This window comes from Pithys albifrons, chromosome 7 (assembly GCF_047495875.1).
Source record: "Pithys albifrons albifrons isolate INPA30051 chromosome 7, PitAlb_v1, whole genome shotgun sequence".
In the NCBI taxonomy this organism is placed as follows: Eukaryota; Metazoa; Chordata; class Aves; order Passeriformes; family Thamnophilidae; genus Pithys; species Pithys albifrons.
The window spans coordinates 37,466,339-37,485,624 of record NC_092464.1 but is presented as its reverse complement, the minus strand read 5'-3'; the positions used below and the strand labels follow the sequence as shown (position 1 = coordinate 37,485,624).

The 19,286-nt window shown below is 35.0% G+C and overlaps 1 protein-coding gene across 1 annotated transcript in view; it reads right to left on the bottom strand.

Moving 5' to 3' along the window:
* Positions 1–19,286, bottom strand: part of KCNH8 (potassium voltage-gated channel subfamily H member 8) — a 160,092-nt gene that overhangs the window by 6,558 nt on the left and 134,248 nt on the right. The window contains exons 12-15 of the mRNA XM_071560150.1: positions 12,873–12,911; positions 10,778–11,133; positions 6,410–6,516; positions 5,259–5,335 (exon numbers count right to left, since the gene is read on the bottom strand). Coding sequence (XP_071416251.1) covers positions 5,259–5,335; positions 6,410–6,516; positions 10,778–11,133; positions 12,873–12,911 — 579 coding nt within the window. The remainder of the gene's footprint in view (positions 1–5,258; positions 5,336–6,409; positions 6,517–10,777; positions 11,134–12,872; positions 12,912–19,286) is intronic.

Below are 19,286 nucleotides of genomic sequence, written 5' to 3'. Positions count from 1 at the left end.
TTATTGAATGCTTATTTTTAATGTCTAAATGGAATTTATGTTCACTTTTAAATATCACTAATATGAAATTCAACAAAGGTAAAAGTTAAACATTACATTTGAATAGAAAATGGCAGAGGCTTGAATATAATATTCTTCCTATACAGAGTATTATAGAAAAATGTGTGTGGAGTTTTGCTTAATGACACTTTGAAGGCATTAACCATACCCCCAGGATACATAAATAGCATTTTTTCTTTTACTGGATGCAGGAAAGGAGTTCTCTTCACAAAGAATTTATTGAGATGCTTGAAATACACTGCGGCTTGAGATTATGTACTTTGTTAGTGACTTCAAAGATCTAACCAAAGACAATCCAGAAGAAAATGTTACTAATGAAGAGTCTTAGAAAATGTAATGGGCAAAGAAAGACAGAAGGAATTTGGTTTGCTGAGATTTGCTGAATTAGTATATTTCCAGAATAAATTGCTTTTAGCAGGAGAAAAGCAATCAGCTTTTTCTTATTGTCTTCCAGGTATAAAAGAAAAAGCAGTGAACTTGAATAACAGCAGAGTTTTACATATAGATGTTGGCTAAATAGATCTTTTCCATACAGGAACATACAAGGAAAAGGGAAGACACACACAACATATGGGACTTATGCCACGTAAGTGCAGTAAAAAAGAAACTAACCTAAACTTTAGAGCATCAGCTTACTTGCTGTCTTCATCTGTCAATAGCTATTAAGCTAACAATAAAAGAGCAAAAATATTAGCTGGAAAGACTACTCTACAGTCATTAAAATACAAGAACAGAGAGAGACAAAACAGCAAGGTAGAAGTTCTTTGGAAGCATGAATGTCAGTGCTGAAAGAAAAATATGTTTTAAAAATTTTTCCAGGCACAGTGTTTACTTGGTGTGTACAGTTTAGGAAGCTTTTACTTCATAATAAAAATGATAATCATTTTTATGTCTTGGATTTGAAACTTACATGGCTAAACCCAGTATGGATAGATTAGTTGTAATAGTTTTCATCATACATAAATGTCATTAGTTCACTTTTTGACATGATTTTCTTGATTGAAAGACATTTTCCAAAGCAAATCACTGGAAGAGCTGTTCTGCAAAGTAATTTCTCTCGTGAAAATATAGCTATGAATTGTTAAAAAGAACATGTATTTAATTACTCCAAGTCAAGCAAGTTCATTATATGAGCTCTCAAGCTGCAAATTGAACTTTAGCAGTATGTCCCTTAAGTAAAATTGGAAGCCTGGTTAACTATATCAAATTTTCTTTATTGGCACTGATTATAATTTGCATACATTTTTAATATTAAGGAAGGATTTTTTCCTGTACTGAGAGAATGAGATTGATTTTTGCCAGCTGGTTGTGAAATACATTTTAAAATAATATATATATAAACGTCTTTAGGTGATTTGTAAAATAAACATTTATCTAGAATTATTCCTTTTGTTACATGACAGTGAAATATTTCTGTGAATGCATTTTCTCTGTTCTAAATAAGTGCCAAATGCCTAGAGTATTTTAAGCACTTGCATTTAAAAACCCTAAAATTAAAAATAGCTGAATTTCCACTAAGTGCTTCAACATGGAGCTAATTAGAAAGCAATTATCTAGTACAAAACCTGGCCCTATTCATATTTCCTCATGTTTGTTTGTTTTTCTGTTGAATGGGAGAAATGTGAGTACTGTGTTCATTATATTGTTTTAGTACTGTAATTACGGGATCTACTTCGTACAGTAAGAAATCAACCCCCAGATTCTGAATCTGAAGGAATCTGCACAGGAATTCAGAATGTGTTCAAGTTTGTCTCACAGGGGCTGGACTGACTTTGGAGGGTCCTCTCCTTAGAGGATGTCCGTGCAACCATTCCTCCTAAAGTTAATATGTAACAAATCTGAGAAGTGAAATCAAGACACTGACTTCTGTTATTCCCTTTCTTAAGTAAAAATCCTTTCCTTCGGATTATGTAGTGAATGTCATACACCTAATATACTGCTGCAAGGTCAACCGGATTTCTACACCAGACATAGCTAATTTTGGAGATTTTTCTCTAGGGTAACTGTTTTACTTTGCTAATAGCAGAGTGTATTGAATGTCTGAATGAACGATGAACAGTTGAAATGTTTTTAAGCTAACTAGTGAACTGCTGAAATACAATTGCCTTTTATGAAAGCAGTTATTTTTGCATGTTTTGATTGGCTTCTGATCTCCACTGGAAAATGTATTAAGGACAGTGCTGCTGTTGGCTACTGGTGACCTGTTTTCTCAATATTTTCCAGGAGGAGCCCTCATGTATTTAAGAAAGAACTTTGTTTCTAACTCTTCTGGTATTTTAACCAGTGCTAGTAGTCTGCTGCAGCATCAGTAATAATTTTCCATTACTGTCCATCATCAAATGATGGAATGATGAAAGCACTGGGGCTACAAGTGTTCAATTCTTAATGTAACAACAAGAAACCCCAAGCAACAGCTAGGGTATATCAGCAAGGCTACACAGAGGCTCATTTTTATAACCACCCAGTCAGTACTGTGAGTTCAGAAACTCCAGATGGGGCTTGTTTGAGTATATGTAGAATATGCAGTTAAGCAGCCTTACAGTCATGCAATTTCTGTAATGTAAATTTTGATCCATGGGAGGGTTTGGAGGATACCCATCTGTCTCTGGGATTTGAGCCCAGAATGTCACCTATAAAATCTAAATCTACATCAATAAAATTGCTCCTCATACTTTATTTTTATGTCTCAGTCCAACATATGTCCATATTGTATGCCTATGCATTGTTGCATTAAATTGAGAATCATCACATAGATAAGTCTTTCAATATTCAATACTCTTGCTTGGTCAGAATGCTGTTTTCTTTGCTAGGGGACTTCTTAGAGAGAAAACAAAATACAAGCTTGGAAAGTAGAGAATATTCCTTCCAAGTAGTGTAAGGCACCACCAACAATATTGATCTTCAATATATCTACACTAGTATAGTTGTATGCTACATAATGTACTCTGTACAGCATGGAGCTAAACAATATTACAGATCTGCAAGGTTTAATAAAAATATTCCCTCAGGTTCCTAGACTAAGTCTGGTGTGTTTTCTAGTGTGTAGGGGTTTTTATAATCATTCACATAGCCTCATGTAGCTCTATAAGTTCTATGAGATTCTGTAATCAGAGAAAGGTATCTTTCTCTCCTGTGGACCACAAGTACAAATATTTTCAGAATTTTTCAACATCATTGTGTTATTTGTATCTTCTGGTTATGTTATTATTAATATCATTTTATCACTAACCAGATTAGATGTTTTGGTGTTGCCAAAAGATGTCTAAAATCTACCAAAACTTTATATGACTCAGTTTTATTGCTTATAACACCATGTAGGCACAGGCCTCAATCAGTTTTGCAGTGTGAGAACAAGTTCGGTCTCGCACACCAAGCTAACAAGACTCCTGCAGTTTGTGGTACTCTTTTTTAAATCTCCAGAGCTTCTCTTCTTTTTACTTACAGAATTCCCAACACCTGCACAAGGGACAGAGACTATAAATTATCTCACTTCTGCCCAACTTGTTTAGAATGAAGAGAAGCTCAAGCTGGTGATGACTTCTTTTTTGCCTGGCAACCTAATTATTGCCTTCCTTAATCAAGAGTTAGTTGGTCAAATCTGTCTCTATCCCTGGAGAGATTGCATAAGTCTTGGGACATAAGTACCTTTTTTTTCAAGTGAAGACTAACAAGTTGCATTTCTTGTGAAAAAATGCACTGATTTCCCCCCTCCTCTGTTTTAAAATTAGTGAACCACAATAGTGAAAAATTTGTCTCTGGCTTGCACTCTTTATTCTTGTGTGGAAATTTTAGTGTTTTACTGCATGTGGTCCTATTTCCTGTTTTATGTTAGTGTCAGCAAAAATGTTATGTAACATTTTGTTCAGATAGTGTTAGCAGGAAAAAATAAGGTTGTATATGGAGGGAAATGACCTTTTCATCATGTGGCATTTTTTGTTTCTTTTGATTAACATATTGCCCTGCTCCAAAATTCCAAAAATCTCCTTTCACAAGCAAAACAATTACAAATATGGAACTTTTACAGTTGAAAGATTTGGTTAGTCCGCAAGGTGCCTGTTTTAGTACATCTGTCATCATGATGTATTTTTGCAATTGCCTCTTGTGTATAGCCACGTAATACATCCTCCCATTTTAAAACTCCCTGTCCTCAAAAGGGATGGATCAATATGACTTGTCTTTTTCAAAAGCATTACATAGGAAGTATATATTTTTATCCTAATGGACATCTTGAAAGGTTTTTTGGGGTTCTTTAGCCAAACCTTATAAAAAACTGTAGTTAATGGGGTATGAGACTTTTGTCTGAACTGTATGGTTTGACATACAAATGAGGTGATGCATTCATAGTGACTAATCATGCATGCCCTCTTAGCTTAGGATGTTTAAATTATCTAACAAAGTTAAACTGACCCAGGCTGAAAGGACATATTGGACTTGTAAATATCTAAGTGGAATCATAAGGAATTGTCTCCAACTTCAGGCTGAAAGACAGAGTATGCCGGGAACAGATTTTAGTCTTGCAGTATTACTGTGAAGTTAAAGTCTGATGCTTTCATCTTAGCTAAAGCACTCCAATGGCTGGATATATGAAACAGTTCAGCTGCAGAATATCTCCTCTTTAGTGCTGGATTATCAGTTGATTACAGATTTGAAGTTATTAGAAGGGAGGAACAAAAATCATCACTGAACAATATTGGCCAAATATTCCTCTGGTCATATTGCTTGAACAGGAAGGGATGAATTTCCTTTTCAGTCTAAGTAGACACAGGTAAAGTGATTTGAAATATTTTACATGAGTTTGAACATGAGTGGATTTGCATTTCTTTCAAGGAAACTCTCTAAAAGCATAGCATGTATCAAAACAAGAAAAGCTGGAAGAAGGAGCTTGAAGAAATAATGAGAGGAAAGAAATAGAAGCACACCCAGAAGAGAATAAATCCTAGGAAAATTACTTACACTAACCATATTAACTTCAATTTGGCTTTAGTTCTAGCATATGACACGAACTTTTACATAGGTTTCATGTGAAAAATTAATCTCTGAATGAGTTAAAAGCCACTAACTGCCCTATACGTAGGAACTTTATCCAGTTTTGTAAGCCTATTTATAACACATTTATCATATTCCCAAGTTTTCTGAGTTTTCTCCAGCATTCCTTGAATCATTGATAATATCCTTCAACACCCACAAAAGTTTGTTACCTCATTATTAAGCCTGCTGATCTGCTGTTTGGTCTCTTCTGCTTTGATAACGAGGACAGCAGCACCAATTTCGGTCTCTGAAAATAATTCAAATACATGCAAATGAGAAAAATATAATCACTTGTAAACAGAAATACTATTCTTGTACTTAACCAATGCCTTAGATTTAAACTTAATTTGCTATGTTCTCTAGGCTAGAATGAAGAGAAAATCCTGTGTTTAATGTTCAGTGTATAATGTGTAAGAAGGGCTATGGATGAAGTCCATACTGCTCTGAAAAGACTGGTACCTGAAAAGACTGAAAATGACAACCCTGGTGCCAACCATGTGAAATGTCAACTCTTTTTAAAATCATAGATATGATTAAACTTTTATTATTATATTTATGTTTAGCTTTAAGAGGAACAATATGTGTTCTAATTGCCTCCATGCTAAAAGTACATAGCTATGTGGGGTTTGTTTACTCTTAAAAGAGACGATGTTGGAAATAGACCCTCTGTATCTTTATATTTTCATATATTTTTTTCCCCATCTTGACATGTTATATTCCTCGGTGGTGTTACTTTATTAACCTTTTCACAGTATAGGTGACTTCAGGCTTCCTAAACCCCCTTGTTATGTAAGGTTTACAGTTTTTTACTTTCAAAAATTTCTGTACTTCCATATTCCTCCACTTATGTTAATATCTTTTAAAAAGTTGACAGCCAAGTTTACATATGGCTATTAATTGTTGGTTTTGTGTTTTGTTGTTGGGATTTCTTTTCCTTTCTTTTTTTTTTTTGTAATTTATGGTTTGCCTTTTTTTTTTAATTTGGTATTAGAATGTTGGAGTTTAGGGCTTTTTTATGTTGAATTTTGTCATTGTGTTTAGTACTTTCCATGCCCAGAGGTTTTGGAGCATGAGTCTTCTGTGCAGATCCTACAATACTGCTGGTAAAGTATAATGTATGAAAACACAGTACTCTCCACAAACTGTTTTATCATGACTGTCTGTTAGCAGGAAAACAACAAATGACCTGAAATGTACTGAGAGTATAAATATGTGTTTAACCCATTTATGCCACTTCTGAGGATTGAAGAAACAAAGAGGAACAAAAAGCAGTTATGAAAACTGTTTTCTCTAAAGAGTGATTTTCGCAGACAAAACTCACCTCCAGTTGTAGGAGATAACCTGGATTCCTGCCTGACCTGATCAGAACTGAAGTCAAAGGTTTGGCTTTCCTCATTATGGTTACCATCTTCAATCCCATCTACAATTCTGTTGAGAAGAATCAGCATAACGGAGCAGTTTCATAAACAGTTTCATAAGCATCATATTCATGATTATGATGTAAAAATTACTCCCAAAGAGCACATTTTTAAACAACAGTAAATTTTGCACATTAGAGAAAAGTAAAAACTATGATATTGGTATAGTTTCTTGTGAGTGACTAAAGATCAGACTTACTGTTAATGGAAGGAACATGAGGACAAAAATAATTACCTGATGTTTCAAAATTTTCATGACTTTTGCAGCATATCTCAAGTCTTCTCTAAAACTATATGGAATATAGTTTGTTTTTCATATATTAAGTAATCTGTTACTATTCTTTCCTCTGCACAAGCTAAAGACGCTTCACTCTACTCTTGTTAAGCTAAAATCTCTCATCACACAACAGCCAGGCTCTCATATTAGGCTTACTTAGGCAGAATCTAAGTCTGAACATATCATCTTTATGAAAACATCTCTGTAAACCGCAGTCAAAAGTGTCATTTCCATGCAAATAGTTATTCTAAATTTGTTTCAATTTGACTAGCTCAGGTAGGGGAATCTTGTTTGAAAATTGGATATAGGAAGATGTGCGGACCAGACTGCAGTGCCCCAGTTACATTAATATTGGTATTGGCTTTGACTACTAGAAAAGGTATTTTTGTCAGTTATTTCTGCACATGCATAGCAGTTATCTCAATCTGCAGTGTCAAGAAATCCAAAGGAAAAAAGATGCAGCATTTTATACAATAATCAATTCTACATGCAAAGAATAGAAAACAGGCATCAGATAGAGGGATCAATACACAGTATTAAAATATATAATTAGGAGTATTTTTTGTTCTAAGTTATAATAAATTGTGCTAAAAAGAGAACTGTTTTAAAGTCAATAAAAGAGACTCAGACAACTGGCAGCTGACAGACAGGAAGCATCAGTTTCTTCTCTCCAGGCACAAGCTTCATATTTTGTCTCACAGTACCCAGATGAGTTAAAGACTAATCTGGAATGGCTAAAGCAGACAGTTCTTGGCCTCTTAGTTATTGGTGATAACTTTGTGATGGCAGAAATTAGACTTCTCATCTAATAAAGATATTTCCAAGAATACCTCTTGGTGGGAAGTGTCTGGGAAAAGGAAGAACAGACAACACAGATATCTTGAAAGACCCATGTAACTTCGACCTCTGTGCACATACCATGTCTTCTTCAGTTCTTCATGTGAATTTGGGGCTCTGTTTCATATCTGAGTGTTTATGATGCCAACTGGACATTTCTAGACTTCACTCTAATCTTAACCAGCCTCTGGGAGAAGATGAGACTCAAATGGAGTGCTTGAGCTGCTCTGGCCTATCCTGTTATCTGCAGCTGGAAAGCTCAATCATTACTTAGTTTGAAATTTGCTGTAAAACCTATTTAATGTCATATGGCCTCACTGCTTCAGAGAGCAAATTTTAAACACCAATATCCCTTTTGTAGAAGTTTCTAATTATATAAAGTGATAATATTTTAACTGCCTTTAAAGCACACAGGAGAAAGCTTACTCAGACGTGACTTGGAATTTAGAGATGCTGTATTCTTTAAAGTGTTTAAAGATTCAGACTTAAAGAAACTTTAGTAACAAAAATAGCTAGTTGTGGAGTGCCAAAAGACAGGCTTCTATGTGGGAAATAGGTAAGGGGCAGTGTGCTTATTCATATACAAGGAACTGGTTGTGGAGGAACATAATCTATTAAATTGAAAACACGAGGGGACAAAAGTAGTTGGCAAGTCTCACACCTTTCTGAATCAACTATTGTACAACCCTGAATTTTCTTCTGAAGACAGATAACTCCACTGCTAGAAGCCAAAAAGTCAGAAAAGATTAACATGTGACCTCTTCTATTCAGTTGCTTGGGGCTAGACTGCACTCCCCTCCAGATGGGTGTGAGGAGCTTTAAATACATAAATGCCTATTCCCAGGACTGCCTTTATTGTTGCTTACATTTTCTTCCTTTTGGTGTTCCACTTCATAGGCAGTACCAAAAAAGTACACAGAAGACTGGGACTGTATTCTAGAAGTTACAATGCTAGCTTCTATTCTTTGTGCCAAGAACTTCTCAAATATTTTACTAATATTGCCTTCATTGAGGTGGACAATGAAAGAACCCTTAGCAGTCACAGAACTCTGTGAAGAGTTCTGGTTTGCTTACTCTAGCAAACAATCACAGTAGAACAAGCTTCTTAAGCAGACAAAATGTATTCTCTTGAGAAAGTATGGTTATACACTTCAGAACTGAACTGACTGGACATTTCAACCAGAGTCTTGTCTTTCCCTTGCCTTCCTTTGTCCAACAGCAATTAAAGGGAAATTTCAATTAAGGTTTTATTTTCTCCTTAATACTTACAAAGAAACATTTAAGGCTCTTTTTTAAAGTGGTATTACCCTGTCAGTTTAAATATTCTAATATAAACTTATTCTAGGAAATAATAGGAAACTGTTATGCCTGGAAAACAAAGTCTGAAAAACACATGCATTTTGGGTCCAATTTCCAGCCTATTAACAGGATTATTCTTCAGTTATAAAATTATGAATGGAAACAGGAAATAATATTAAATGTAACAATATTTTTTCCACATTTGCTTTTGCACCCTTGGGTGCCAATATCTGGCTGCATAAGTTCAGAACAATAATGAGCAAGATTACATTTCAGCAGAAAATATGAAATGTTGCTTTTGCCTGAATTACCACTTGTTATGTGAGTGCTAATGACCTTTACTCACAGCTGACTAAGCCAAATTCATACGAGAGCTATGAAACAAATGAGAAAATATCCACTATGCATTTCAATTTTGCTTGTGTAGAAGCTGTTTTCCACACATTATCTTCTCCTGTATTGACCTCCTAGAGGGTCTGAGGGAGCTGGGGTGGTTTAGTTTGGAGAAAAGGAGGCTCAGGGGAGACCTTACTACTCTCTACAACTACCTCAAAGTAGATTATAATAAGATGGGGGTTGGCCTCTTCTCTCCTGCAACAAGTGACAGGATGAGAGGAAATGGCCTCAAGCTGTGCCAGGGAAGGTTCAGATTGGTAATCAGGAAGAATTTCTTCACTGAAAGGGTTGTCAAGCATTGGAATGGATTAATTCAGAAGGAGGGTGAAGTCACCATCCCTGGAAGTTTTCAAGAAGCAACTGGACATGGCACTTAGAGCTATGGTTTAGTTGACATGGTGGTGTTTGGTCAAAGATTGGACTTGACCTTGGAGGTCTTTTCCAACCTTAATAAAGATAAGATTACTTTGTGTTCTGCTGCTATTTGAAATATAGCTGTTCTGATCAAATATATGTTGAGTGGGAAAGATTTCTATAGTCTTCCATGTCCTTTTTATGATTGCATCCTTAAGGACAGGTATTTTGACAGAGTTAAATAAACATGGTCAAACTGTGGCTATTTCATGTTTGCAGTGGCAAGTTGCTGAAACTTCCATTCTGCTTCTAATGAATAAAGGAAGTTCTTGAACATGTAAACCACTTCAAATTATAGTAAACAAAACTAGAACTGGAAGATAAACTGTTACAGCTCCTCATACGTGAAAAAGTGTTTGTAATTTCTCTGAAGAAGATATTAAAACTAGGATTACATTGCAGCAATTTAGAAACAAGTTACATAAATCACCTTATAAGTAGTATGCAAGTAAAAAAATAAACTATTTTAAATTGTACACTATAATGCCACAGTAAACTGTTATGTGACTCTTTTATGTCAAAATACACAGTAAAATAGAGTTGCTAAACTCTGTATTTACTCTCTACATAACTTCCATTAACAGATTTCCTGTCTCTAATGAAAAAAGTATTTTCTAAAATTGCTAAGCAATAGTTTTCCATTATAGTCCTTAACTCCAGTAATTTTTGTATTTGCACAGCTTTGATGTAATTTCATCTACTTGCTTTCTAAATAGTATCTCTGATGGAGGACTCAGAATGTTGCACAGTGCTATTGTGGGAATGTATATTATAGACAAAATGATACCATAAAGCCAGACTATTCAAATAGCCATTTTTGCAGTTGCTCTTTTTTTTTACTGCCCTTTTTACTGGTAAAAATACTTCATTTTGCAAGAAATTTCTAAAGTCATAACATTCTACATAGTGTATAACAGTCCCTACAATAATGTGGGATGAACAAAAGTATAAACTATTAAACAAAAAGAAGTATTTTTAAAATGTCACAATCATGATATTTATAAGAGGGATTGCATGATAGGGAAATAAACAAGTTCATAACTATTACCTTGGGCTCAGATCTGGTGGGCCAGTGGTGGTCAGTGCTGAAAGGTGTAATTTAAGGTTTTTCTCTTTCCTTCTGGAGTAGTAATGGAGCTCTGTTTCATGTTTGGCTCTTGAGGGGTTTGAACTGCAAGCACGGATGGGGGAATGAAAGGGCACAGTTCCTGAGGCCAACTGCTTCAAGTTTCTCCCTAGGTAGCTTTTATTGCTTGCAGTCTTCTTCTGCTGGGAGCTATTTGTGCTTCTTGTATCAATTGGTGAAAAGGTGCTGTTTTCTTCTTCTCCCTCCTCTACCTCATCTTCATCTTCCACAATTGAAGGGAGTCTTTTCTTTATATTTCCATTTCCCTTGAGCTCTGTCTAAAATAATAAATACTAGTATAAAATTCAAAGTCTGATGTTGCCAAAACACAATTTCTTCTGGTGTTCATCCTGGAACAAACCCAGACCTAGAACAGCTTTCATTTCTCATTAGAGATAGCTTTTTTGAAATTTATCCATAGCTTCCCTCCTCAACTATGGCTATACGTGCATACAAAAATACAAACAGATTAGAAAAGGTCACTAATGACATTGCTAGCACACTTGCTTCAGTATGTTTTGTTACCACAACGGACTACGTGACTAGTTCTTACAAGCCATTTGGCATATTCCCACTTGAGAAAATTAATTTTGTTTTACTAAGGCATTATTTATTTTGAATGTTATGCTACCAGACTCTTGGTGGTTCATGAATAAAAACCTGAGGCTGGTAATTCAATTAATACCACTTTCCCATATGGAATGGTTTATAATGTATAAATAGCACATACACCAGCTCAGCTCAAGCCTGAATGTTCCCTGGGTCCTTAACTGTTGCAACTCAAGGCACTGTTGGAATAGTAGACAGGTTTTTAAGTTTTTAGAAAGTCCCCTGAATGTACTAGAGGTGTGATAGTGTCAGCTTCAGAACTGAGTCATCAAAGAGCAAAACTGCATCTGGTTTACAAAATAAATGCATTTTGAATGCTTGATGTTAGAAATAAGGAAATTTAGAGGCAACATAGATCTGGGTTCTTTAATTTCTATACTAGTTAAAGCACAGTGTAAGAGATCAATGCATTATTTTTTTATTTTTTCATGGTAACACTGATTATGAGTGCTGAGATATGCCAACATGGCCCTCATGTCAGGATCAAACCACAACTGAGAAATAGTTCCATTTATTCCCATGGTAAAACTTACTATATTTATTGGTAGTAGTTGAAGGGACTAAGGCAGACCCAGGATTCAGATCAAATTAACTAACTTCACACATCTCAGCAAAATGTTCAGCCAAATGAAACTTCATGGTTTCAGAAAGTGTTGGGGGTTTTTTTCGTAATTTCTTTTAATTTTATTTTCAGGCTGCTACCCTTAATCAAGCTTGACTGAGGCATTGGTATCTTTAGATGGAAAACCTCAGATGACCCCACATAGTCAGATTTCCCACATTAGGGCCAAGTCAGATTGGCTGGGTGGAAAGACAGATTTGGCAATTTATCCAAATATTCTAAGCCCCTATTAACATCTGTCTAAATGTTTTTCAGCACAGGTTTAATTTTGCTGTGTGCTGCAGCACACTGCCACTGAGTACACGCTTTTATCTTGGTATATGTTGACAGACTTAGTGAATTAGGTCCTTTCCATATGAGATATGTGAAAAGGTAAGAATTTAAAGCAGTGACAAAAGGCATGGCTTTATAAAAGCTAAAACCCTCATTGTCAATTGTCTTAGCCATCTAAAGACTGTCACGATGATCAAATTTTACAGGATCCGGCACTGATACAACCTATACTCTGCAGAGAATAAGCGCTAATCATATTCAAAACTTTGGTTTAGGTAACCATGTATTTAAAATGCAGTTGGTATAGCAGAATGTCCAAGTTTGGCACCTGACAGAAAAGATCATAAGCTGTTACTCATAAAATAGACAGTGGCAGAACTATCCACAGTAGGCTTTTAAAATTCTCATTCTGAAACCATGCAGTCTGTTGGAGCATTTAAAGCTTTTTTCTGGCCATAACTGTAAGTGTGTTTCAAAGTCAAGCTTGGTGTAGTTAAAATGTGACCAACATACCTGGGACAGTGTAGGCTTGTTTGATAATTTTGATATTACCTGAAACAAGAAAAAACAAAAAGGTAGCAAATATGTGCATCTGCACAGTATTGGCTTCCAATAGCATACAAACATCTAAACCAAGACCTTTATCTTGATACAGGAAAAAAATCTCATGATAAAACAGCTGTATTAAATTAAATGGTGACATAGCACTAAACTGAGGATAATCCTTGCAAACAGATGCTGTGAGAGAAAAAAAAAGTTCTATTTTGATTAAAAATATAGCTCATGAAAAATAAAATTTTACTTTAATAAAAAGTCAGACCAAGACTCCAAATCTGTGAATGAATGTAGATGTTTAAAGCATGCTTAGTAAGTTTCAGTGCTGGTTTAATGGAATCCCATGCAGAAACAAGTGCTCTGCTTTGGCCCTACCTAACTTTAGCTCCTGTGCCAGCCAAGTCTGTATATGAAGATTGACTACCTATAGCTTCTTTAAGGAATTTTCATAAACAGTGATGGGACTCAAATAAGTAGGAGCAAGTTAGTCCTAAGGGAGATAGGTATCAACCTGTTAAAGACCATAATGTTTTCTTTTTTTGGATTAAACAGAAAGTAAAACAAAAGAAGGGAAGAAATAAAAAAAATATCAAGTTTAACTTCTAATAAAATCCAGTGGAACTGCTGAATAATATCTGTTATGAAAATTCTATTGTTTATTTGAATGCCCACATCTTGACCAAAGGCAAGTATCTGTAGGCCTACATGCTGTATTTATAGCAATATTTTAGTCTGCCAGGTAGAATTTTGGAAAAATAAAAAGATTTTCAGCTTTCCTAACTCCACATATCAAGATAAAAAGTGCTTGACCCATAAATTCATAGAATTGGTTTATTTTTCTCCAGGCTTAGGTAGAAGTAGTTAAGCCTTTCTGGAAGTCATTGGAACTTCCAAGTTTGTTTGGTAAGAATCTTCAAAACACCTAAATATTCAAATTTTAGGCACAGATTTGAAAATAATCATTGGGGGCCATGCAATTTAACATCTTTCTTTTTCTTCCTCACAAGTATTTCAAGTTAACTTGAAAATCATTTGTAGTGAGGGTGCTAGTAGTGATATAATATACAAATATGGAATATTTAAGTTTTCAGAAGCAGAAATCCTACTCTACAACCAGCCAAGTCAGTAGCAGGTGCATCAATAAATGTAGCAGTAACACTAATAACTGCCAAACAGAACAACTGCAATAATTGGGCTATGTAAATAAAAACTGCTGTGTTCTTACTGAGCTAGCTAAAGCACTATGTGATATTAGCAGAGGATAAGATGTCAGATACTGAAATATCCAGTTTACACTGTAATCCATGCCCATTGAAGACTCAGTATCTCCTTCAAGACTCAGGAGGAGAGATAACTGGAAATGTACTAAAATAAGTCAAAATCAGGAAGTACTAATTACCTGCTTTGCACATATGTTTAAAACATTAGTTTAAAATGGTGCCCAGAATTTTGAGGCATCAGTTTACTTGGTTTCTAGGCACAGGTGCAGTATGAATGTTAAATAGCAGCCTTAATTAAAACCCCAGGCTAATCCCAAACATTAGGAGCCTCATGAAAAAGATTTCAGAAAGTACAAATTTGCCTGCTGAAGACTTTAAAAGTGACTTGCTGTTTGTAGTTTATAATGTGGCTGAACATTTCTCCTCACTTTTTGTTTTGACGGTTTTTTCCCTCCTGAGTACATGTGTTAGTCCTGACTGTACATCTTGAAAACAGAGACAAAGAAATCATTATATGGGTTTTAAGCTCTGTGATCGCTGGTGGCCCTGTGCCCTTGCTGGGGGACCTCTGCACTGCTCTCGTGCAGCACCTGCAGCCACACATTTATCTCTGCTCTGTGTCACCCTCCCTGGGCACTGCAGCAGGGAGAAGCTGGCTGCAGAGGAAATGGGTTTAGTGGCAGTACTTTCTTGCCTTGTAACCTTACCAAGGAAAAGGAAAAGGAATTTTTAAAGGCAGGTTGCTCTTTGCAGGGAAGGGAAAGAGTGTCTTAGTGAGGAAAGGTAGCAGAAAAGAAGGATAGGTATGAACAGGGACCATGTGATACGAGAAACTACTTATCAGACTTCCTCCTCCCATTTCCCCAATCCAGCCCCTTAACACACTGGGGGCACTTTCTGTCTGGATAAATTGGTATTTTTGGGTAAACTCTGGACCTATAAACTATCCTTTTCATAGCACAGAACTCATGGCAAAGAGTGTTGTAACTGCTCTTATAATAAGGCACTGTAACCATATTTATTGCATATAACTCCAAATACCCTATCTCTCATACGTAAGAAAGGGGCCTGGGCTATATGGCTTAGTAGTTGAAAGCTGGTAAAAGAAACGAATACGTCACCAGAGAGAATTCTCAAGGATTTTGCTTATAAACTTCCTCCAGCAAATTCCCTCTGTCTCTCCCTGCAGTCTCAAAAATTCCATTTTAAATTTGCATTTTGGGGCTCAGTAGAATGTTATCAGCTTTTGCTGGGCTGATTCTTGTTGCCTTCATGAAAGGTGGGAATAAAAATAGAAACATAGTTTCACTGATTTGCCTATAATCTTAGATACTAAAATACATGAATCTGAGGGGTCAAAAGGATAAAATACATTATCAGGAAAGGATTTGAAATCAAACTAGAGTACTAATGTTCTTATCCAGCATTTGGAAACGGAAAAAAACATTTAGGAGCATTGGCAACATGGGGAACAAAGCCAAGAACCCATGCCATATGTTCTATTCTTTGCAAATTTACTGCATGGTAATGGAAAAGATACAAGTACATAACAAGGGATTACTGTGCTGCTGAAAAGCTTAATGCCTCACGTGTGTTCAGACCTCAGTTTTCCATAATTAGGAAATTTTTCAATGAAATATCACAAATCCTCTAAATCACAAAGGACTCAATCCTTCATTTAGGTTAGATGTAATTGTTTTGTATCTATATTTACTGAGCAATTTTTTTTCTTCTTATCTGTTTTTTTTTTTTAGGAGTTTCTATACTTCATTGGCTTGTTCCTATATTGTTTTGGGGTTATTCTCTTTTTCATGTTTTATGGACAGATAAAGAAAAAGGATTTTGTGGAAGCAGATGCTTTCAGCATTTTCTGATCCTTCGTATGGTAGAGTATATTGAATTAACAGTAAAAGTTGAACAGCAGATCTGTTACCAGTATTTTGTCCTAGTTCACAATAACTGTGAATTGCTGTGAGCTCTTTAATCTTCTGTTATTTTAACTTGTGAAATTGGTATAAGTGTTGTTTAACTGTCCGGTTGTGGTTGGTTTTTGATAGGTTTGGTTTTGTTTTTTTTTTTTTTTTCAAATGAATTCTTTCTTGGTTTCAAATTTTTCACGTGAGCTTTTATATTTAGTATTAAAATTTTAGTTTTCATATATTTCTTTAAAGCCTGAATGTTAACTTTACAGCATTCATTAGCATTTTAAAAAAATATATACTTCAAGAGTTTCATTAATACTGGATGTATTGCATCTCATGTTAAAAAGGTGCCACAGAAAAAGAACTCCAGCTAATCTCTCTGTCACTTGCACCACACTAAGAATCAAATTAATGGGAAATGTGGATGGTATAATTTAGCATTTTTACTTCTGTGTTCTTACCTCCCTCTACCCAGCTCCAAAACAGGAGAAGAAATTAGGGTGCCAGACTGCTCAGAAAATACATCTTTCATAATAAAATTGTGCCAATAAGAATTGGGGGGAAAAAACGCCATCAATAAGATCAAAAGGAGAAAAAAGGAGGAATTGTTAAAATAGACAATGAACTGGCACTGACTATACTGTCTGACAAGTTCTGTGTTTGAAAAAGCTTGCAGATTACTGCAGACAAAAAAATACAGTGGAGAAAGTTTTTTAATACTCCTACAGTTTGATTACAGACAAGTAAAGATTTACATAATGGAAAGTACAATGAATGCTAACAGCTTTCAAAGCAATAAAACTCATCTGCTTCATGTAGGTCTAAGATTTCACACAGACTCATAAATATTTGCAGGGTTGGCCCCGTGGATTGATATCCAATTAGACTCAACTTCAGGCTGTAGATACTGTGGAAGAGTTGCATTTTAAGTTTGCATTTTTAGCTTTATCTTTAATGAAACTTCATACTACTTTTTAATGTAAATATGTATATCTAACTTCAGAGAGGCTTTTAAAAAGAAAGAGGACAAAGAAAAGAGGATCTTGAAAAATATTCTCCCTGTTGATTTTATTACTGCCAATTGCCTATTCACCAGTGTTGGCCAGCTGTTTTCATAGCACTCAGAGGGTAAATCAATGGCGTGAGTGCCTTACTGAGGACAACAACCTATCCATAGAGAATTTCCAAGAAAGTCCAACTTTGACTGTGTTTCAGGGGAAACCTTCCAAAGAAGAAGGCAGGGACAGATGTAATCTCTGTCTTATTTTAAAATTGGGGACTGTGTGCATTGTTTCTTTGACTCTGAAACATTTCCTGTAAATAATGACTGTTTTGATTGGCAACTTGGTCAGTAGAGAAATCCCAGGTCAATTCTCCTAGAAGGAAAATTGATCGCTCAGGTAGGCTCTAGATGTACTCAGGATTAAAACTTTGGGGAAGACAGTAACTGTGAAAATGATTCACATGATTTCACCTCAGGGCAAGAAGCCATGTCCTGGTATGTGAGCATACCAGCAGAAGTCTGGTATCTTTCTGGTAACTTTCTAAGTAAAAAGGCATTGTAATTTCCTTCCCCTTGAAAGCAATTTGTGTGGTTTATGTACACATAATAGAGAAAAACTGAGTGTGTAGCTTTTTGGAACTCTTCACACCTTTGTTACTCAAGAAATTATGCATAGATTAGAACCTCTGACAATATGGACACTCATTAAGTGAAAAATGTTGCTTGAATTTAAGTACCATAATACAAAGCCAAACACAGTCAGAGTAATTCAATATCAATTTTGCTGAAGAAATGAACAGTGAATATAGTGTGATTAGCAATGAAATCTCTCTCTGAACACTTGCTATCTATGCAGGACTGTACTGTATGTACAGCATACATGTATATACTCTGTATACTGTATTTATTACTACAATCATGTTATTTAGCACAGCATTGAAAAAGTGATATATAAGTGGTATATTAAAAATGCTACCAGCTCAATAAAATTGAAATGACTCTGCAAGTGATATAGGAACTTTATCATACAAGCCAGTCTGACATACACATTACATATCAATGCAGCCTCTGCCTTCAGAATTACTGTTTTTGTAGCAGAAATTATCATATGCATCATCCTTTCATTCATAAATTAGTTTCATTTCACACAGAACAATAAAAGGACATGTTACTGTAAGAATGCTTCTAAATTCAAGGCCACTAACAAGTTGCTGTTATATAAATGAAAAATAAAAGAAATTAAGAAAATAAAAAATTAAAAATCAATACACTCTCTAAAATTACATAATGTTAATGTTAAGAACTATTGAGTTTTTATATTTTTTCAATTTTTTCAATGTAGAGACAAAGATGATATTAATATTCTAAATATTACATTACCAGGTTTTCTAAAGCACATTGAGACATACTAGAATAAAGGTATTGTCTACAATGCCTGTGTAATTAAAATAGAAATATGATTAGATTTAAAGGCAATATTCTCTAAAAGCCAGAAGCTTTTCCTGTCTAAAATTCTATTTGACATAGTGTTTTATACCCTCCTCATACAAAAGTCTAAAAACATCAATAAGCTGCTTTGCTAGCCTGGATTTTTTTACAACATGTAACCCTCTGGTTAAGCTTTATAATCTGTTGCAGAATGTAATAATCCCAGGAAGTGAAATGAATGAGAATTGAGAGTGTTCAAAAGGACTCAAAAGTTAAAATGCGAAGTAAAATTTTGTCACTTATTTAAACACGTTAAGTCTAGTTACAATGCAAGTTGTTTGTGTTTGGCAAGAAAGTGCTAAGGTCCACTTGTCAAAATCTTTTAATAAATAATATATAATTACTACTCATAATTCCTGTCTCTTAACTCATTCACAATACTAAAAAAGTAAGAAATTGGGGATGGGACACATAAATGTAACCTATTCCCAGACAGAAATAAACAGGTTATATTCCTCTCCTCCTCTATGTCCTTTTCCATACATTGTCTGAGTCACCCTTACAGTCAATTATCTATTTATTTTAGGTGTAAAATGGAAAAGACTTACTAAAATACAAGAACCAATGAATAAAAATATTAATGGAAAAGATTACATATTTGCACCAATAAGTTGAGGTGGGATGAATCTCCTAACTGAAAAATTACCACAAATTCGAAGCATAAACTATTAAAGAGTCAAGTTCAGACAGTAGAGGTGTCTGTGTGTTGTTATTTTCAAAGAATATTAGAATGACTGAA